This window comes from Harmonia axyridis, chromosome 1 (genome assembly GCF_914767665.1).
Source record: "Harmonia axyridis chromosome 1, icHarAxyr1.1, whole genome shotgun sequence".
Classification (NCBI taxonomy): Eukaryota; Metazoa; Arthropoda; class Insecta; order Coleoptera; family Coccinellidae; genus Harmonia; species Harmonia axyridis.
The window spans coordinates 15,278,545-15,301,808 of NC_059501.1; the positions used below are offsets into that span (position 1 = coordinate 15,278,545).

Below are 23,264 nucleotides of genomic sequence, written 5' to 3' on the forward strand. Positions count from 1 at the left end.
ATAGCGTATTCGACTGGTTGCACCAGTGCAAATTAATTCGAATTTTTGTAGAAATGACATAATTAGCTCGAATGAATTCGAACTGGTGCAGCCAGTCGAATACGCTATAAAGCAACAAGATGACAAGTTTTTTCATTCCAACTTGACGTAGGTAGTTGACATGAGAAACTCCTTCGAGTCTCAAAAAAAAAACTTTTTTGATGTCAAAGCTCTGTTGTCTTGTCCTTCACTGACTTTATTTTTATCAGGAATATCCTCACTGAGCAAATATTTGCAACGGCAATTATTTGAATATTAACGCTATGTTTTGTTCGTTATATTGAGTCGAAAAATAAAGCAGCATGCAAATTGCGTAATTTAACATCACATTTTCGAAAGAGGTGAAGGACTCGACTTGGTACTTGCGTGAATAAGTTCATTTCTTAAAAAATCTCCGGATTAACAGTTATTAATTAGTCCGGAAGGTGACCAAGAAGGTAATTCATGCTTGATTGGTGAAGTATCAGAAGTAATAAATGGTGGCAGTGACAATAATTGTCAGTTGATCTATTGAGAGCATTTGTTTTCGTGATTTTCGGTTTGTTTGTTGAAGTTCATTAAATTGTTTTGATGGAAGTTCAACATCATATCCAGATAGAGAGGCCTCTGTATGAGCATGAGACATTGAGGCGGGATTATAATTACAAGAAATCGAATAAACTGAGTGAGTGCTTTGATTTAACAACTTCAATAAATTCAAATTTTTGAACCGATTTTTTCAAAATACTAATCTGATACCATTTTATCTTGATAGTTTATAGTTTCTGAGGCAAGCTCTAGTTTGCGAAGAAACGATTTTCAATTTTCATTTCTTTTTTTTTTCCTTAAATATTTCATTCCCGAATTTGATTCCTTTTCAATCTTCGAATTTTATGAATTAATACACAATACACAAGTCTTCAATTTTGTGATGCTAAGTAGGCTCTTTTTGAGAAATTTTTTGAACAATCAATTTCTTGATTTTTAGCCTTGAATCTTAGGGATCGTGATCTCTAACTATAGAATCATCGATGCAGTATAGCGAATATTTTTGGTTTTATTATTTAAAATAATGAACCATAGAAGAAAAAATACAAGCCATTCAAAATATTTACACTTTATGCCCTAGTTAAATGTATGGAATCCTGTAATCGAACAAAAAAATAATCTATCCTACCACCGTTCAGAGCTTTTCACGAAAACTGTAAGAGATATTTAATTGAATTTTTTTACAAACTGTTGATTCATCTTGTCTACATGAATATTCAAGAAAACATTGAACAATCATCAAATTGAAAAAAAAAAATTTCTTCAAAAGTTTGTCAACTAGTGATAATTAAATTAAGAATTGTATTGTCACAATGCTAATTATTTGCATACCTATTTTTGAAAATTTAATTGGGATTTCAGAACAGCAAAGCCCGAGTTCGAGTACCTACAGTAACATTATATTAATTATTTCCATACGAGTTGTGGGTTTTCTTTGATAAAAGCGGAAAAAGTGAAGCATAATGTAAAAATTCAGGAGTCCAACAGTGACCCAAACAGTGGCTGCATGATGAATGTAAAATTTATGTATGTAGTGTTAAACTGTACATTATCACGTAACGAAAAAATTTTAAAATTATCAATGTAGAGAAATTTCAACGAATATCTACGGCGGGATTCGAACCCATCGTCACTAGTTTCGAAAATTCGTATCTCCGAAAATATGAGTGCTAGCGGTAAAAAATATTCTACTCAGTATCATAGAAGCAGAATATTTTTGTTATTTCATAAATTTATGCTTGGTCAATTTTCTTAGAAATTATTTTTTTTAATTTTGTTTTTTAAAATATTAATTGATCCTCTTATCGAGCTAGAAGAAACAATGCAGTACATAATTTGATTTTTGTAGTATATTTCATGTGAATAGCTTCAGACAATTTTGAAGGGATAAGATTAAGAAACAAAATTTGAACAATTAATTTCTCTAAAACTTAAAACAAACTAAATCATTTGAAACATGTATTGCAAGTATGTGATCAATGACCAATAATTTATTTGATTATACAAAAATCAGTTCTTCTATAGTTTAAACAACTCAAATTGAGGTTTTTTAAAAAAATTTATTCTTTTAGGTAATGAAAACTCTTGCTGCAATTGTAACTTGAATCGCTTGAAGAAAACTATCAAAGGAGTATTCCCAATTTTAGAATGGCTTCCGAAATACAAATGGAAAGAGGAATTCATCAAAGATTTTATAGCAGGCATTACAGTTGCTATTATGCATATACCACAAGGTATGATTATCACTTATCTGAAATCTGAAATTTTGAAAAGAACAGGATATAAAAAATTTCAACGCCCATATTTACTGAACCCCTAATCAGATTATGTACATTAACGAACTTCGCCTTGAATTTGAGTGTTCGAGAAAAAAGTCGGCCGGAGTCATATCACGGTAATACGATGGTTATTCGATAACATCCTAGAATAAAAGAAACTGAGCCTATTGATCAAAACCATTATGCTTCTTTTTAAAATTATTAAGTTTTTTCACGTCATATATTTAATTTTATCAATAAGTGGATTTATGCGAAATTTTTAGCTTCTTCTTCATCTTCATTCTGAGATATAATTTTTTTTTATGATAATGAAAATATTGCGAGAATCTTCGTGTATACATAGCATATTAACTTGGAAAAAATCAAAGCTGATATGATTAAATAAGCTTGTTCCTTAATATATTTTAATATGTAGTTATGAAAGTTTTGATTAATTTACTTCTTCGTTCATATAGGAATTGGATATGGTATGTTAGGTAACGTACCACCAGTGGTTGGAATTTATATGGCATTCTTTCCTGTATTCATTTATTTTGTACTTGGAACTTCTAGACATAATTCAATGGGTGAGTTAAGAAAAATTCAGATTAATCGTTCAAATAACGTAATGAGATTTTGATTATAATAATAATAATAATATATTTTTAGTTTTCCCGTAAATAATTTTTTTTCGGGACATATGAATAATCCATATTCGATTGAATTCGAGAGACAAAATAAAAACTATTTTATCTTAAGAGATCTAATTTTACATGTGTAACGCAGCTGAAATTACTATGGAACTATTTTTTCCCAACACGAATTCCCAAATCAAATTTCATCAATATGAACTATTGCGGATGTGCATTGCATTCTGTCACGAAAAAGTTGAAAATGCAAACCACTTTTGACCCGAACTGAATCATAGCGAATTTCATCTAAATTGGTCAAAAAGAACGCAAAGTATGTAGGTTCCCGCGAATTTCACGTTTGCGCATGCACAACGAGAACACTGAAATTCGTATTGGACCACCTAAACAGGATACCGATACCAAATTCCACTAAAATTGGATTGTAGTATTATCAAGTAAGTGCAAATATCTGGGTATTACTCTGTATAGTAAACCCAACTGGAGGAAACATATAGACAAGACTCTTCCCTGAACTGCAGCCATGTGAGCTACAAAAGATTCTTTGGAAATACATGGGACATGAAACCATATATGATACTGTGGTATTACACAGCAGTAATACGCCCCATTGTCATCAATGCGTCTTCAGCAAGGTGTACAAATCCCGATGAGGTCACCACACGCAGCCGTATGCTAAAATTGCAAAGGCTGGCCTGTATTGGTCTCACGAAAGCTATACATGCAACTCCTAGATTAGCGCTTGGATTTATAATTAATCTGCCTCCCTTAGATTTTCATGTGGGGAAATTTAGCTTGCTGGAAGCGATAAGAATATCCCGCAATGGAAATCTCCGTCCGGGAAACTGGATTGGACATATTGATATTGGATCAATTAGATTCAAACCTCTAGGCAAAACCCTTGGATGTAATGCAAACTATCTTCGATTGCGAAGCACCCTTCGAAACGATCATTGATGACCGTGCTATGATTGGCTTGGACAAAATGTCCCCCATATGGTATACCGATGGATCAAAACAGAAATAGGCACTGGTATTGAGGTATATGGACCAAAAAAGAAAATCTCTAGATCCCTGGGAAGTGAGCCCTCTATCTAATAAACCAAGAGCTAGCTGTCTATACGTGCGCCCAACAGTGTTTCCAGGGCCCCCGCAAGGGACATCAACGCCCGCGTGCGGAACATATTTTGGCGCCCCTTAAAGGGGGGAAGTGGAGAAAAGCACTGCTTGATAATCGGAATTTTTTTTTGTTTTGTTAAGAATTTAGTGTAGAATGGTTGAAAATCTATCAGCAACCTTCATTGCCTTAAGAACTTTATGGTGTTAGTTGTAACATAATACATTTTTAATGTGATTCAAAACTTAAGCTGTATTCTTCTATAAATTATTCATAAAGGCATAAACATTTAATTAGGATCAATGCAGAAATTGAATGGATGTTTTTCTAGATTTGGCTGTTGCAAAATTTTTTATATAATCAATCAATCAATTTTATCGAGTTTCTCTTGCTCTATATCTAAGATTGCCAATTCAGAAAATCTTTCTTATGACATGGTAGACTTCAAAAAGTTTTCAATTATTTTTAATTTAGTGAATGATCTCTTACCAGAAGCAACAGACACAGGTAAAGTGAGAAGGATTCTTGAGGCAATACTAAGATTCGGTAGAGAAGAAGTAAGATTATTTTCGAAAATATATTGTAGAATTTCAAGAGGATTTTCGCTTCAGATAATGAAAACAATCTTAGGGCTTTTATCTCGTTGAATAAATCATTTTCTTTCACGTCAGCCTCTTTTTTTCCTGATCAGTTAGCTTTTGTTGAAGAGCATGACAGCATTTTAATAGATATTTATCATTTAATTTAAGAATATCACAAATAAAACAAAAAACGTTATCGTAAACCTACTATTTAAGGAACTTAGTGTTTGATCAATTATTTTCAAAAAGAAATTAATTTTAAAAGCGATTTTTTGATCTTGATGTGCCTCATCCGTCTGTTCATAATCGAACAATTTTGGTTTATACTTTCGTCTTACAGTAAATAATAGAGAAAAACCTTGATCTATCTCAAGAGCAGCCGCTAGTTTTCCAGCTTCCGCAAGTTTTTACACGAGAACAAAAATGTCTATGTCTAGTTTCCATGTTAAAAGTATCATTTTCTGCAATTTCTAAAAGGCTATAACATAATAAATAATAACTAAAATAAAACTTTAGCATCAATTCTACTTGACCATCTAGTATCAGGGGTTTTAGATGTAACTGAGGATCATGCTTTTTTATAACATTCCAATCTTCTTGTGGATGAAGAGAAATATATATAAAGTTCTTGTACAATATCAAAAGAGTCCACTGTTTTATTTGAAACCTTAGCAGCATCATTTTCAGTTAAATTTAAGCTGTGTGCAGCACATGGCGCAAAAATGCCCTAGGATTAGCATCGAGTATGCGTTTTTTTAAACCAATATCTGGCTATTTCATGCCGATTGCGACGTTCTTCATGCGGTCTATAAGAGGTTTTGGCGCCCTTTTAAAGTGGCGCCAGCGTGCGGTGCACGCGTTGCACGCGCGGTTGCGGGGGCCCTGAGTGTTTCAAAAGGAACCTCAAAAGGGCGCGTATTCACATCATCAGATTACACCAGACCACGTTGTTCCCTAGAATCATATAGCCAGGGGTCTCTGCTAACATGGGAGTGACATAATACCATAAAGCAACTGGCCAAAGGCAATCAACTATGGGTACTAGGGCATTGTGGTATGGTATTAAACGAAAAAGCCTATAAACTTGCGAAAAGAGCATCAAGCTCAACATCTGTTGGTCCTGACCATTTTTGTGGACTTGGAAAATACCAATGTAAGGCAGCGGTCCAACAATGGGAGTGGGATAATAGGATAACCATCTGGAAGAACACTCCTGATCTTGCTCTGGCAAATAGATTTGTGGTGCTTTCACCGACCTATACCAGGAAGCTCTTGAAGCTACCACGAGCTGAGCCTTGGGTAATGGTGGGACTGCTGAGCTGACAAGACATTGATCGGTGCAAATACTTTTTATACCGCATGGGTAAGTCAGCAGATGAGATTAGCAAGCTTCGTGGAAGGAAGGTAGAAACAGTCATATACATAGTTTGTAAATGTCTGGTATAAGAACTGGCCTAAGAACCACTCATATGGAAGGACAGTCCTGGATACTCAAGAAGTAACAGCCGGGGCTCCTAAGGATGTCATCGTCTTCGTTAACAGTATCGACTGCCTCCTTGGTTTTGTATGAATAGGTAGGGTTAAGAACAAAATATCATTTTGTTCGCTTATTGAGCCACAGCGACCCTGATTCAGTATCAATGGTAATAACTTGTTCACAATGGTATAAATCCTAAATATAATCACCAAATTTTCTCTACCTTCGTTAAACTCAAAAGCAGTAGATATTTATTAGGTAGTCGCTTTTGTTTAAAGAAGATTCAAATTTACATATTTCTCAAATCCTGTATCCAATAATTATAAATTTGATTTAATTCAAGGAACTTTCGCAATTGTTTGCCTAATGACTGGAAGAGCAGTGTTAGAGTATAGTGATCCCGCATATCTTAGGCATCTCAATATTGAAAATAAAGTTGCAAACGATTCAACAATACATCAAATGGTTACGTATTCGTATACTCCGATACAAGTAGCCACAACAGTGACATTTACAGTTGGTTTGTTTCAGGTTGGTAATTTGATATTATTTAGTGGTGTTATCTCAACGTATAAAAATAAATCATTCCAGAACAGCGAGGATGCTCTATCAAAATTAATTTTTATTTTTCAGTTGGTACTTCATGTTTTTCGATTAGGTTGCGTAACAGCCTTATTATCGGAATCCCTTGTTAGTGGATTTACCACTGCAGCTGCCTTCACGGTGGTTACAACTCAAATTAAGCAACTTCTTGGTGTAAGGATACCAAATCAGAAAGGGTTTTTTCAAGTCATCAATGTGAGGATGCATATTGTTCGAATCTGAATCTCATTATTGAATATCAATAATCTTTCAGATCTACCGAGCCATTTATTACGAATTGCCCAATACCAATATGATAGCTTTGATGATTTCAGCAATTACTATTGTTGTCAACGTTTTCAACAATGAAGTACTGAAGGTAAGATGACTAAACAAAAATATAAAAACGTAGTACAGTTCCAATATTGGTTTATTATTCAATTGAAGAGTGTAGGTATCAAGAAGGGCGGAATATTTAAATTGGGCTCGATTTCATTTCAGCAGGATAGCGCTACTCTCTATTCAACCCGCGAAATATTCCCAATATTGACACTTGTAACAGTTCTAGATAAATATAAAATTCGAAAATGAGCTTTAAAGAAATTCCTTGCGTATATTTTCAGCCAAAATTCGCGAAAATCTCATCTTTTCCTATTCCAATCGAGATAACGTCCATCATAATCGGAAGTGCTGCATCTTACATATGGAATTTCGAAGATAAATACGACATATCGATTGTTGGTGATATTCCAAGTGGGTGAGTACTTCAACAATTCATTTTATAGCATCCTATCTTCATTATTCAATCATTTCAGTCTGCCAGAACCAGCCTTGCCACCAATAGGTTTGATCCAGTCAGTTTTACTGGAATCATTTACGATTTGTATTGTATCGTACAGTGTTACTATGTCTATGGCTCTCATTTTTGCCCAGAAGCTGAATTACGATATAGATGCCAATCAGGAACTTTTAGCACAGGTAGTTGGTAGCCCCATTATTATGCATTTGGGCATTTTCGAAATAATAACTTCAAAACCAAAAAAGACAGAATATCTGGATTACAAATGACGAAAAAATATTTGACTTCCTGAACAAAAAAGTCTATGGGTCCAACTCAATATACGACCTCCTGAACAAAGAAGTCTATGGGTCCAACTCAATTATATGACTAGTTTTCGAGATATCCTTCAGAAGGCAGATATTGTTTACGAGAGAATTTGACCGTATGAATAAGGATGCAACATCCTAAAAAATTATGATCACCGTGAAAACACCGCAAAACAAAAATATGAAAATACATCACTCTTGTTTCTTACAAAAAAAAAAAAAGGTAGAATTCATATAATCTAGACAGAATCATTTCAAACACGCGTACGTGTAATCCCCCGTTCTCAAAGTGATGTTGGAAAGGGAATAGTTCATAAGACCGCATTCGATATCTTTATTTAACTAATGGAATTCATATGTGTTCTTGGCATCGAATATCTACACATACCAAGACGTATCAGTACTGTGTGTAAAGGGTGTTTTTTCTAGAGCTATAGAACATCAAATTGCAATAAAAAAACGATGGATTATACGATTGACATGAATTTTATTTATCCTCAAGATAATCTTGTGGCATTACATTTTAAATATGATTTCTGGCATATGACCGCCACGGCTGGCTCGGATGTAGTCCAATCTGGACGTCCAATTTTCGATGACTTTTTCCAACATTTGTGGCCGTATATCGGCAATAACAAGGCGAAAGTTGTATTCCAAATGGTCAAGGGTTTTTGGTTTATCCGCATAGACCAATGACTCTACATAGCCCCACAGAAAGTAGTCTAGCGGTGTTAAATCACAAGATCTTGGAGGCCAATTCACAGGTCCAAAACGTGAAATTAGGCGGTCACCAAACGTTTCTTTCAATAAATCGATTGTGGCACGAGCTGTGTGACATGTTGCGCCGCCTTGTTGGAACCACAGCTCCTGGACATCATGGTTGTTCAATTCAGGAATGAAAAAGTTAGTAATCATGGCTCTATACCGATCACCATTGACTGTAACGTTCTGGCCATCATCGTTTTTGAAGAAGTGCGGACCAATGATTCCACCAGCCCATAAAGCGCACCAAACAGTCAGTTTTTCTGGATGTAACGGTGTTTCGACATACACTTGAGTATTAGCTTCACTCCAAATGCGGCAGTTTTGTTTGTTGACGTAGCCATTCAACTAGAAGTGCGCTTCATCGCTAATGGACGTAGTGCGCGATACGTATTCCGCACAGAACAAATTTTTTCAAAATAAAATTGCACTATTTGCAAGCGTTGTTCAGGCGTGAGTCTATTCATGATGAATTGCTAAACCAAACTGAGAATAAATCATTTGACAGCTGTTAAATCGGTCGCCATCTTGAATAATAATGCCAATTTAAAGTTATATACCTCGAAAAAAAAACCCGTTATAATAGGCATAGAGGTTCTATGATGACAGTTACCTTTCTATTATGGTCACTTCAATCCAATTAGTATGTCGGTTTAAATTTCACTAGAGATAGTATCATATGGCAGCCTATAGTGGGCCTTCTCCTAGGGAATTGCAGGTCTTTCATTAGTATACCAACTCAGTGATCTCTGAGAATTACCCTCTCTACTTCCGCAAAACGGTTTATGTTCCAAGCGGTGTCGTTCTCCCAAGAACTTCGCAGCCATCGACGCCATCTCTTGGGCTAGCAAACAGGCAATAAACTATCTTGTGAAACAAAAAATTTGTTTTAGGGAGCGGGTAACATTTTTGGTTCATTTTTCTCATGCATGCCCTTTGGAGCTTCATTGTCCCGGACTGTGATACAGCAAACAGTCGGAGGTAGAACTCAGATAACATCTATGGTATCCTGCGGACTTCTTCTCATAATCCTTCTGTTCATAGGACCATTGTTTGAACCACTTCCAAAGGTAATATTTTGTGTATTGATCTTCAGTGGTACTTACATCGTTTTGTTTTCAGTGTGTGCTATCATCTATAATTGTTGTGGCATTGAAAGGTATGCTTATGCAAGTAACAGATTTCTTCAGGTTCTTCAAACTGAGTAAACTGGATGGAATAGTTTGGCTTGCAACTTTTCTAACAACAATTATTGTCAGTATAGATTTAGGACTACTGGTTGGAGTTATAATGTCTTTGGGATCAATAATGATTCTCGAGTTCAAACCTTATATTTGTTTGCTTGGTCATATTCCACATACTGACTTATATTTGGACACCAACAAATATAACACTGTAAGTTGGAAAATTTGTTTTTGGTTTCCATTAATACTTTAATTTTTCAAATTCACCTAAGGCTAAGGAAATACCTGGATTGAAGATATTCCATTACAATGGTGGTTTGAATTTCGCAATGAGAAATTTATTCAAGACAGAATTTTCGAAACATATAAAAATCAACACCCTCAAACAGCTCAACTATAAGAAAAACTTGACTAAAATTACAGAATTGGTAGGTTGAAAATGTGATTTGTTGAAAATTATTCATCAATTTTTTTCAATAAAGGTGGAAAAATATGGAAAAACAGACGAAACTAAGAGAAAATACGATAAGATATTAACCAAAATGAACACTAATATCAAAGTTATTATTCTCGACTTCTCGTCCTTGAGTTATATAGACCCATCAGGAGTTTCTTCACTGAGAGTCCTGGCAGAAAGCTTCCAGAAAATTGATATTCCCATATATGTAGCAGGAATGTCAGGTAAACTTATATTCGAATGAAGAAAAAAATTTATAACAATTTCATTGCAGAACCAAACTATGAAATTATGGCAAAATGTGGACTCTTCCTACAAACAGAAATAAGAACTTTCGCAAAGATTCATGATGCTGTTTTGTACGCCTCTGAGAAATTTGGACTGAATTTGAGAACACAAGTGGAGAAAATTTATGGAAGATAAATTATGATTCCGTCGTTATTCCAACGAACTGAATAATTAAATTATTAATTCTGTAGTCAAAACATTTGTTGAAGTATTTGTATAACTATTATTTAAACACTCCCATCACTTGGGAGCCATTGTTCATAGTCAATGTTGCCAGTTTTGAAATAAGACTTGAAAAAAAATCCCTTGAAGACTTACTAAATAGTGTTAGTGTAAATTAGATATAAGTATTGTATTAATTTTTCATTCATATTGAAATTCCATGAACCCCCTATTATACTAGGCGACAAAATTCAAACGAAATTGTCCAGGAGGACAATTTCAGGAGAAATGTCAAAATGTATCACAACTTTTAAGTTTCATGTAACAACTCAAATTAGGAAGAACAATGTCTACATTGTAATAACGGAGTAGGATAATATAATCGGTGTTTCACCTACAACTTCGCTAGGCAATTCAGACTTCAGACATTTCTCGATAGATAATGGATTTCTAAGCAATAAGGGATTTACATTGAAAAATTATCTATATTGTCTTATTATGACTAACCCCTTATGTGCAAAAAATATAAATTATTGGCCTTGTTGCATTTTCCCTATATTTGAACCAATAAAATGATGTTATAAATTGTCTTACCAATATAAACTGCTCTCTTGCTTCCACACAGCACCGCACTGTATAAGGATGTAAGGGAACAGGGTATAAGGATTGAAATGGAACAAAATGGGACTTATACAATGCAAACTGACCTTCTAATGAACTGTAATCCCAATATATTTGAAATGTCCATAATTACACCAAAACCGTTATATTAAACACCGAAAACTTTATACTAACAACCTTTAACTATTCTTTCCGACAACCGATACATCTGACTTCTTCTATCTGACAAAACATACGTCTCGATTTCCCAGAATCCGCGACGTTGCCAAAACTAAACATTATAATAACTTAAAAAGGGCTAAAACAGGCCTATTTCCAGCAAAACAGATTCTTATTGAATTTGAATATAAATAATGGTGATTTTCGCTTGGAAAACATTTTTTGGACAATAAAAAATCTCTGTAATTTCAATAATTTATTTTATTTAAATATTCCAAACATACATTCTACCTATTTATTAGTCATTAACAGTGGTAAAATAATAATTAAGGAAGTAGAAATAAATTATAATACATGGATATAAGATCAACAATCCTTAGCTGTATTAGGGAAAATGGTAATGAATTACAAAAAATAATAAAATGAATATAAGCGAAATCAACCACTAACCGAGCATGATTTAGTAGTTATGAAAAACAAAAATTGCAGCAGTATAGGGTCAATAATTCCTCAAACGATAAATATCCTTTATTGGATTGTCGGAAATAAAAAAAAATATAAGATGCAATTTCTTCATTAAATCAATTCAATTCAACTAAATTTTTTCAAATGTTATGATATTTGACAAATTCGTCAAGAAAATCTGTATCTTAATATAATTCTTTATGCAATTTACTGTAATATGGTCTTTTGTAAAAAAACTAATATAGCTACACTGTTTTCTTTCATAAGGGAGAAAAAACTTCTCGTAATACTTTGCAAATATTTTCGGGAAGAAAAGCAGACCTATTCCTCAATAAATATCCATAAGTCTTGGTTGAATAAACTAACAAAACATAACAACGTCAACTTCAATCATATAAAATACCAATCGAACAAACAAAAATATTTACAAAATAAATTCTCGAACAGACTTGTTTCAATGAATGAAGGCAAAAGTGAAATATCAATGAAAAATGTCTTTCCTGTGAATTTGAGAAAAAAACCTAATTATAACAATAAAGGAATAAATGAAATAACGATAACAGTATAAATTCTTTATATTGGTGTGAGAACCATCAACATACATCAGTAATAAATTTGATAAACAATTACAAGAAGACATTTTTCAGAGACGAGTGCTTGAAGAGATATGAAAACCGCTTATTTTGGCACTTTCTGATAAATTGTGTGATTTAGAAAAGAAGATGTATGACTAGAGATGAGTTCGAATTATTTTGAGTCTACCTCCATGTTCATTGATTTCTTGAGCAAACACTAGCAGAAATATCTTGAAAATAACTGAAGGCAATTCAGCATTATCAATAGAGTTTCGGCAAGGGAAAAAACTTTCTGTCCTTCAAAATACAGACCAAATAACCGATAACATTCATATAAAACTCACTTTTTTCTCATAAAATAATTCTTACTTATTGAATGAAATGCTTTCTATAGTAAAACTATAAGAGTAAAAAAAAACAAATCATTATGCATGTGTCGACAAAATATCAAATAGTTGTCCTATATATCTATCCCTTTTGAATGTATACATTCGTAGGTACAAGATGGCAGCACATTCTTTCAATAAACATAATTCAGCGCTGCTAAATTGATTTCAAAATTCAAATGGATACATTGTTTAAATTATTGTTAATAAGGAAAACGTTTTACAAAGTCTTTGATATTACAAGTAGTATGAGCACTTTGTGATTTGTTCTTAGAATTTTCAATATATTTTATTTGTCAAAAAGCCAATATTCAAGCTATTTTAAAAGAGAATTTCTTGTGAAGAAATTCACGACCAATGGTAAAATCTATGTTTTAAGGCACTTGATCTTATTGAAAACGGGTCTTAGGTAGGATGTTTAAATAGGCCTTGTGAAGTTTGCTGGGAACATGCCCTTTTCACCTGTTGTTTCCTTAATTCCCATTAACCAACCTTCCTCCTAGAAAAAGAATCAACGAATAAATAAGACTTATTCGAATAAAATATAAGGTGTAGTAAAAAAATCCATTATTGTTCCAATAGATGGCTTTAGTTATCTGTATCTCGAGTTGTATTAGTCCGATCGGGTTCCACTAGATGGCGTTAGAAAAATGAGATTTTGTACAACAAAAACTTCTGTGACAGTTTTGTGATTAGTTGACTCATTTTAGTGTCAGCACCCGTAAAAGATGAACACTAGCAAAGAGGAAATACGCTGTATTTTACACGTTTTCTTCGGTATATACGAAAATGCAATCCAGGCGGCTGAAAATGTTAAATAGTGTTTATGATTCTGATACTATAACAGCCGGTAATTTCGATGTCAAAGATGCACCACTCATTGAAAGACCAATCATGGACATTGTAGAGTCTGACTGTCAATGTAAGCACTGTTTTGATTGCCCAAGAGCTCAAGATTGCACAAAAAACCGTTTGAAAATATTTTCATAAGTCTGATCTCAAGAAGCTCGATGTATGAGTACTACACGAGTTTACGCAAAAAAAAACCTCATGGAACGAATTCCTATCTGCAAATCGCTGCTGAATCGCAACAAAATTGACCAGTTTTTAAAGTGGTTGGTGACTGGTGATGAAAAGTGCATCACTTACAACAACGTCAAGCGAAAACGGTCGTGGTCGAAATGAGGTGAACCGGCGGAAACAGTGGCCAAGCTAGGATTGACCCCAGGAATGTTTTACTGTGTGTTTGGTGGGATTGACAGGGAATTATCTACTATGAGCTGCTCTTCGACTCAACTGTTAATTCGGAACTGTATTGTCAACAATTTGAACGTCTGAAGGAAGCATCGGCCAGCTTTGGCCGATAGGAGAGGACTTGTGTTTCATCGGGACAACGCCAGGCCACACACATCGATAGTGACTCGCCAGAAACTCCGGGAGTTGGATGGGTGGTTCTTATGCAGCCACCTTATAGTCCTGACCTAGTACCTAGTGATTACCATCTGTTCCTGCCTATGGCGAATAATTTTGCTAGTGAAAAATTCGCTTCAACAGAGGCTTGTGAAAGTCTACTGTCTCAATTTTTCGCCAATAGGGACAAGGGCTTCTATGAGAGAGGCAAAATGATATTGCATTGACAATGGCAACAAGTTATTGAACAAAACGGCGCATATTCTACCTAAATTAAATCATTCTAACTATGGTAATTAAAGTTTTGTTTTTCATACAAAAACAATGGATTTCTTCATAATACACCTTATATGTTTTTTAATAATTTTTATATTGAAAATTGTTTTGTGATACGAACATTTAAATGATCTAGATATTACTGATAATGATAAGCCTAGTGATAAGCTTAGTGAAAAACTATTCGGGTTTTTGAGCAGACAGTACAGAGAATAACTAAATGGATTTATTTCAAAATGAAACAACTTCCTGAATAACAAATCTAACAGAACGGGTGAATAATGATCCAAGTTGGCATCGGTTCAGAATCTAAATAAACGATTATTTAGTTTATAATTTCCAATAATAAACGCTTAGAATCATCCCAGGAAAACCTGAAAATTTCTCAGATCATGATTTCGGGAAATTCATTATTGAATATATTTCTTCGAATATGAGCAATGCAACTACTTTTGAAGATCAAAGAGCGCTTAGCGTTTGGACAGATCGTAGCCGCATTCTTAGATGATTTGAGATGTTCCAGAAATAATGATTCACATTTTCCACACTGCAACAATTCATATTGGAATGAAGGTACTCACTTGCTCTTCTGGGTCATCATATTCTACCACTTGTATTATTTCTCCCACATCAAATGAAAGTTCATCTACGTCTTCGCGGTTGTACTTGTAAGTCGACTTGACCTTATATAACACCCCTGGTGGTAAATTATCCCTGCTTGCACCTGGAAAAATTTGAATTTATTTCATACAGCGGACCACCTTTCTCATTAAAGCTGTTATTGGTTCTTTGTGGAGATTTTTTGAGTACCTAATTTGCAGAGGCCCTATTGCAACTGATTGCAATCTTGCAAATATCAATCAAAAAATTAGTTTACTCATTTATATTGCTTTTCTGGTAGATCTATAGAATCTGCATATAAGATTTTCCCAAATTAGAGGATAAAATTTTATTGAGGTTCGACATTCATACAAACATTATAGTCCTGCTTCTACTTGAACAGATATTTAGACCTGTGAACGCTGAGATCTAAAGAAATGTGTTACTCTTGTTGCAACTTGATCAAATGAGCCGTAGTGATTGAATTTTTTTAAGAACAATATTTAGTAGTATCAGTAGTAAATTTGTAATTTAAAACAAAAAGGGAAACCAAAAAATTATGGACTATTTTTTCACTAATCTGATCCCACCTGAGTATACAAAGGAGATTATTTTAGAACCTGTGCTTTCAATAACTTCACCCCCATATCTGAGAATATCTATACATCTATGTATCCAGCAGATCTATAGAATTGGCATAATAGCGAGGAATCGCTCAAATTTCAATGGGAGATGAAAGACATCAATATCATCTCTTAACAATGATGACATCTGTGAGATTACAGGTATACAAGATCATTTATGCCATCATACAACATTTTTAATTTTCAGCTGGTACTTTTAATGAATAACCAGCTTGGTAAGCAATTCTAGTTCAAATGATACTACAGAATTTTTAGAAACATTTCAACATCTTGATATTCTGAAACAATTAGTCACTATACGTTCTTTAGGCATTGAGGCCGGTAGAGACATTGCCAATACCTTGGTCATGATTTGGAAACTCGAAACTCTGATCATTAGTATGATGGTGATATTTAGGGATTCACAGCTTGATTTGATATTAAAGCTACTTGACTTGAGCTTAACTCAATTCAAGTACAAGTCAAGTAGTAGTTTTTCAATGTCAAGTCAAATACTTAATAAATAAATACTCGACTTGACATTGAAGAACTACTACATACTTAACTTGAACTTGAGTTGATTTCAAGTCGAGCCCAAGTCAAGTAACTTGAATATCAAGCCAAGCCGTGAATCCCTTGTGATATTGAAAGAAGCTGACGTCTTTCATCTCCAAGCTTTGTCCAAATGGTTTCTCGAGGGTCATTCCTTAGTTTTGCAGGCTCTATAGACCTAGATAGCTGTAATAACCAAGAATAAATGAATTCACAAGGCCAGTGGAACCATCAGATCTACAGTGACTGCAAACCTAGACTTTATAATCATTAGAAAACTCCACAATATATTAAGAAACAACAACCAATCCCATGCTGTATTAATATTTACTCACCAACAGGAATGTCATACAGTTCTTCGAGCTTTTTACTGACGGAGCTGACATTGTTAGGGGTTGCGGTTACGTTATTAACAGCAGCTGCATCGCTAGAAGCTTTATTAGGGGTGGGGGGTTCTGGAGTGGGGGTGGACTTACTCTCTACAACCTCGAGTCCGTTCTGCTCACTGGTAGGCCTGTCTGGTGTAGGTTCGGGGGGTGCTGAGGCGGTCGCTGCCGCCACTGGCTCCACCGGGACGCCATTGGTGCTAGGCGGGAGTGTTTCTGTTTCTTTGGGGGGCTCGGGTTTGGCGGGGGACTGGGGTTCGGACGGCGGGTCGGACGGTGTCTCCGAATCGACCGAGGACTGGTTTGTTAGTTCTGGTTTTGGTTGGTCGGTTTTTAGGGGAGACTGCGGAGGTTGTTCAGCTGCAAAACACAACACACAACATCAAACAACGTGAGTTAGACGGTGAGCGGTGCTCGTGAGTGTGGCGGAAGAGTCGGGGCTGACGCATGGTGTGTGCTTTACGTTACATTGAATGCGTTATAATTTTGTACCAATTGTGTAATTTCTATTGTGAAATATCAGGTTGGGGAAAAAGTAATTTCGAATTTTACGCCAGATCTCCCAAAATATAGAAAGAATCTTTGACATCAATCTCTCAAGAGAGCTGATGTTCACTGTGAACTAGAAAAACATGATACATCATCTAAATATACTCATGTATTCCGTATATGTATGTTTGTTTTTTTGATATATAACTTTTTTCAAATGTACATGCTTCCAACCAACTCTTCCAAAGTCTTTCAATGTTTACATATTTCTATTTTCTGAAACTGTAAGTGTAAGGTGCATGTTCTGACAAACTGACAAATACTTGCCTTATAGTATGAAGGCATAATATCGAGGGATCTTAATGAAAGTTCAACAATCCCTTAAAAGTCTACGTCTATTTTTTTTTGGAAGTTTCAAATAATTTAAAAGCAACTCTTAAAGTATACACATTAGACAGTGTATACTTAAATGACTTGTTTATATTTCTCTACAAGACTCATACTAAAACTGAGAACTAAACTAATATTTTTAAATCAATTAATAATCCAAAATAATCGTCAATTACGTTTTACTGTGTGGCAATCTAGATTGCTTCTAATATTAGTACATTCAACAACTAGCAATCTCATATTTCATATCATTATACAAGAGTTGGTACTTACGTAGAGATGGTTTTGAAGGTGAGATATTATTTATAATAAGTGACGAATTATTATAATTCGTGTTACGTGGAAGACTAGATCCGTTAGTTTTTTTCACACTGTATGATCCCCTCTGACTGTCTGTTGCTAACTTGTCGACTACAGCTTCTAGTTCTTCGAAAACCTGCAACCAAAACAAATGGATACACATAATGCATACAGGAAATTTGAATTTTAATAAATCTGCTAGTAACCAGCAGCATTATAATTGGGTATTGAAATAATAAATCCTAATGCCTTCTATAAAATATCAAAAAATCTCAACTAATCGGTTCTATGGGCACGGAAATATTGAATAATTCTTTTCCAATATTCTTATATTCTAATGGCGCTATAAACACGAAATTTTGCACAATGCTTGGAATTATTATTTCAAATCTATACTCAAAGTGTCCTCTCTGTCGGTTTTGTGGTTACGGAACTATGGGAAATTTCATATCGAAATCTCAACTCTAAACTCAAACGGGAATATTTCGAGCTGCTAAAAACATAAAATGAGAGAAAAACATTGATCAAATAATATTCCAATTAATAATAAAAATAAATCATAATAAGTTTATGTCTACCCAGTCGTCCTCTTGGATTGACAGATTGCACTGCATGAATGAAAAAACGCTCAGAGGAAATCAGGAGCTTTTTAAATTTTTTATTATTGAGACATGATGATAGAGTGTACTAAAGAACAAGCAGTAGTTGACTTATTATTGAAGGGTTTGATTAGAAGAGAAGAGAATGCAAATATGTGTCCAACCAAACTCCGACCTAATATTGATATTTAAATGTTCAATTTTCTTATTTATGTATATTTTATTTCGGTATCAATAAAGTGATTTATTATTAAAGAGCCCACCTTAGCAGCTTCAAAATGGAAAGTTTGCTCCGCATTGAAAAGAGACTGAAGATTGGTCACTAGGAATAAAACTCTGGAATCGTACAAGGCGGGCAATTCGTCGTGTAGTTCAGAATTCAATATTTCATACGTCCTTTTCGCTTCCTCCAGTTGTTCTTTACCCTTGTTGATCTTCGCTTCGTCTCTTTTCTTCATATTGGTCTGCATGGCCTGGAAGCTATGTCTTTGTCCGTCGTAGTCGACTAGTTTTCGGCCACGTTTGTCGATTTTTTTCTGAAAAATAAAGATTATTCTTCATCTGGAAAGGTACTCGAATGAAAATAGGGTTTTGCATCTTTGTTAACTAGATCTTATAGGTTCTTGTTTGTGTGTAACTTTTTCTGTGTACAAGCTTGAGGGCATAATTATAAAGTCCAGATTTGTAGCAAATAATAGCCATAAGAATAATATTTAATTAAGGAGGTTCAGTTCCACTGCGACCTAATGGTCCATTGTGCCCCATCAGAGCTATTTTCTCTTCAACGTGATCTATAGCTCGCCTTCCAGTTCCAGAGTTCTAATGAACTCCAGTATCTGGGATGGCTTCAAGGAGGCTTATTCCTCGTTTCTACAAGTTTCTTGTCCAATGCAGATTTTGTGTTGGCTAGTTATGGCGGGGTATTCCGTGACCAGGTGATCCGGAGTTTCTTCCTCCTCCCCACAGAATCTGCACTCGTCATTTTGTACTAGACCCATTCTTATGAGGTGTTTCTCAAAACGACAATGCCCTGTGAGAAATCCAGTGAGGAGGTGTAGTATATTCTTGCTAAGATCTAGATACTTCTTGGATCGCACAGTGTCAAAGTTTTGAAGAAACTTTTGGAATTATACAAAATCCAAGATTCCGCCAGAGTGTTTCTCTTCCAGTTTTTTCCTTCTCCTGAAACTCTTTTTTGTAGGTACATTTCCCTAAACCTAGAAAGGTTCTGAGCCGATGAAAGGAGTTTGTGCTCCTTTTCTGGCAAGTATGTTGGCTTCTTCATTCCCGAGTGGCCAGGAATCCAGACTGAAAAGACCTTCTTATTCTTGCCTATTTGGCCATATCTGGATCCTCTGTCTCTAGAAGCCATTCAAATTGATGAAAATGACTTCTTTCTAGATTTTCGTTATGAACAAACAACAAGTAGCAATTTCAGGCACTTGATGTGAAATTGTATAATTTTCTTAATAATGCTAAGACGTCACGGTAGTGTTAAAAACTTCATTTTCGAGTATCGTGTTACAAAAACAATGTATTCTTTTCGAGTACATTATTTCAAACACAATTCGCCAGATTTGGTATCTTGTATGATCCAAGGTTTCAATGTTCATCTGGTGAATAAAAACTAATTATGACTTCGTTCCTTTCAAAATTATGTGATTTTCTAAAACCTGCAGTCACTAAGTAAATGAAATATTAGTGTAAACTGCCACTCCTATCGTGATATCGAACTATTATTATTTGTGCCAGTTAGTCAATGTAATATGGACGCTGGCAAATTTCCAAGTTCTTGGAAATAGGACGTGCGTCTAACAGTTGTTCTGAAATATCAGAATTGTTTGTATTAGCATCTCGATACTGTTCAATTCGAATCTATTGAGCATGTTTTCGAAAATATATGTATGTAACCTTATATCCCTAATAACAATAGTGTAATTTCAATACGCAAAGTGGTGTATATTTCATTTCTAGTGAAAGGATTTAATGATTAGTTAGTAAACATGATATTTGTAGTTCAACACATTATGATCGATAGAAACTGAAAGTTCTAGAATCTAGGGAAACCTACAAGAAAATTTACAAACAAATGCCATTTTCGCCACTCTGGAAAAAATTTCTTTTATGAAACGAAATTTTAGACGGAAAATAAGCAATACGCATGATAATTTTCCTTTCCATCTATATGAAGAATACAGGCTGGTCCAGATTTTAGTGCAATAACTTTGGCGTCGGATAGAATAACTCTCTTCATGAAAAAAAAATTCCTATAAACATAGGTACATCCTTACAAGCTTCGTTTTCGCAATACATGGTGTTAAATTTCGAAAGAAAAAAATCAGTTTTTTACTTATAACTCTAGTATTTTTACATTCATTATTTTAATTTTTAGGTATTGAAGTCTTGATGATGTGAAGTTTCAGTTAGGTGAGTTTCTCCTGCCTAACTTATCCCATGGCGTAGATATAGAAGTCCGATGATCCTTTTCTTATTGAAAATCTACACTATTGTCTTTTTTTTTCGAGTAAATTATTTTATTTCTGAAATCGATGAAGATTCAATAAAAAAAAGGTCTCTTGAATTAATAAAGTAAATCATTCTTTGTTGGCAAACTATCGATCTATCCGATACCAAAGTTATTGAACTAAAATCTGGACCACCCTGTATATTGTCAATGAATAAAGTGGAAAAGAAGTCTATTGAACGAAACCGTTATAGTTATAGTAGTGCTAAAATTATTGAAAAAATATATCCTGGCAAATATTATCAAGTTTCTTGATGTTCTTGACAATTTAGTTAGTAACTACTAGTTTCTCAACATTGTTGTCGAAACGTTCGTTGTACGCTTATAAATATTCTATGGATATTAAGAGTGTGGTTATCACTACAACTTCAGTAGAATACCATGTCAAACTTATAGCATCCTGCTTCCTAGTATAAGAGTATGAGTTGATGAATTTAAAAAACTCCTCTAATCCTCACCCTCATTTCTGGAAACTGTTGCTGGTAGGTGTTCAGAGGAAGTAGCACTTGATCAGCAAGTTTGTGACTGAAATCCTGCCACAACATGTCTACCGACTGACACTGTACGTATAAGTGATCGTGGCCTGTCCATTGGCTTTCATACGTCTCTCCTATTGCTTCAAGTAGTGATTTTGAGGCAACCTGGGCGGCTAGAACAAAAAAATCAACTTTAAGATCGAACTTTGTTTTGTGTCAAATATACTGCTCCACAAGAGTTAGGGATATCGTATTCAATCGTTTTGAAAAGTATGTAATATTCGAGAAAATCGCTGTAAAATCATTTAAAACTCAATAACAACTTGAATCGATCCAATAATAATCAGTATGAGACATTTCGTCAATCTGGTCGCCTTTTTTCTGAAGTTTGGTTCTTTGCATCATGAATGTTCTTATTTTGAAATGGAGTCAGTTTATCAACGGCTTCGATTTGAAACGAGTTTTCTGAAAATACCAAGACGTAAATTAACAAACGCTGAGGCTAATAGGGCTATCGGAATGTTACAGGGTGGCCTAACTCAGGTTGTTGTAGCGTAAAGGCTCCAAGTCAGCCAAAGTGTGATATCTCGACTTTGGAATAGGTTTAGGGAGACAGGTTCCGTGTTGGAAAGACCAAGGCTTGGTGGGCGACGAAAAACAATACCTGCTCAGGATCGTTTCATCACCGTTTCGGCAAGAAGAAACCCTGCATCTACGTGTAGAATGCTACGGAATACTCTACAAAATGCAGATGGGGGTCCAAGTTTCCATCGAAACCATCAGACAACGATTGAGAGAGGTGAATCTAGGTTCTAGACGTCCATTAAGAGGAGTTCCATTAAGACGTGACCATAAGCGTCAAAGACTGGAATGGGCAAGGCAACATATCAATTGGAACGATCATTGGCGTAGTGTCCTTTTCACTGATGAATCCAGATATGGACGATTTTCAGATTCTCGAGGAATAAGGGTATGGACAATCCCACGCATACCCCGTAATTGTCACTATGTCCAAGAAGTCCATCCATTCCGAGGGGGTAGTGTTATGGTATGGGCCGGGATATGTTTCAACGGGCGCACAGATCTACATATTTTTCCTGGGAATATGACCGCCTTACACTATAGGGAGCATGTCATAGACAATGTTGTGCCAAATTTTCACGCTGCTATTGGTGAAACTTTTCAATTTCTAGACGATAACGCTAGACCGCACCGTGCAGCTATAGTTGAGAATGCGCGCGAGGAGCTTGGTATTCCACATTTATCAATACCTCTGCACTCACCTGGTTTGAATTGCATAGAACATACATGGGATATGCTCCAAAGAACATTAGATAATCATCAACCTACCCCAGAATCCTTAAATGATCTGAGAGAGCTTCTGCCCCGTTTATGGAACCAAATTCCTCAAGAAATGTTCAACAACCTCGTATGTAGTATGCAAAGAAGATGTCAAGCTGTTATTGATGCCCGTGGAGGCCATACATAGTATTGATAGTCTTAAAATGCTTGAATTCTCTGAGAATAAAATTTCGTTAGTTTACTCGATTTTTCTTAACCACCTTGTATATGCTGCAGACCTACAGGCTAAAATTAATTTTATTTCCTGCAACTTGCAATCGTATTAATATGAATTTTCATCACAAAAATCTTATTTAAACTATATTTTTTTTGCAATTTAAGTCAATATCCCTAACTCATGTGGATCAGTTTATATTTCAGTTGAAATAGAAGAAAATATT

General features: G+C 34.9%; 2 protein-coding genes across 3 annotated transcripts in view; one reads left to right on the forward strand and one right to left on the reverse strand.

Annotated features, from left to right (window-relative positions):
* Positions 1 to 268: 268 nt before the first annotated feature.
* Positions 269 to 10,882, forward strand: LOC123678057 (pendrin). Its single transcript, XM_045614834.1, has 14 exons — positions 269 to 476; positions 542 to 703; positions 2,139 to 2,300; positions 2,801 to 2,911; positions 6,493 to 6,680; positions 6,783 to 6,947; positions 7,006 to 7,110; positions 7,355 to 7,488; positions 7,547 to 7,709; positions 9,494 to 9,670; positions 9,723 to 9,995; positions 10,057 to 10,212; positions 10,267 to 10,465; positions 10,516 to 10,882. The coding sequence occupies exons 2-14, from the start codon at positions 610 to 612 to the stop codon at positions 10,662 to 10,664; spliced, it is 2,076 nt and encodes a 691-aa protein (XP_045470790.1). The 5' UTR covers positions 269 to 476; positions 542 to 609; the 3' UTR covers positions 10,665 to 10,882.
* An 832-nt stretch (positions 10,883 to 11,714) lies between these two features.
* LOC123678076 (myc box-dependent-interacting protein 1) overlaps positions 11,715 to 23,264 on the reverse strand; it is a 40,617-nt gene continuing 29,067 nt past the window's right edge. Inside the window, exons 3-8 of one of the 2 annotated variants that reach the window (XM_045614881.1) lie at positions 21,505 to 21,695; positions 18,786 to 19,058; positions 17,897 to 18,059; positions 16,835 to 17,104; positions 15,165 to 15,307; positions 11,715 to 13,396 (exon numbers count right to left, since the gene is read on the reverse strand). In XM_045614881.1, coding sequence (XP_045470837.1) covers positions 13,316 to 13,396; positions 15,165 to 15,307; positions 16,835 to 17,104; positions 17,897 to 18,059; positions 18,786 to 19,058; positions 21,505 to 21,695 — 1,121 coding nt within the window. In that variant the 3' untranslated portion in view covers positions 11,715 to 13,315. Of the gene's footprint in view, positions 13,397 to 15,164; positions 15,308 to 16,693; positions 17,105 to 17,896; positions 18,060 to 18,785; positions 19,059 to 21,504; positions 21,696 to 23,264 lie in introns of both variants that reach the window. The other variant, XM_045614872.1, reaches the window with a different exon arrangement.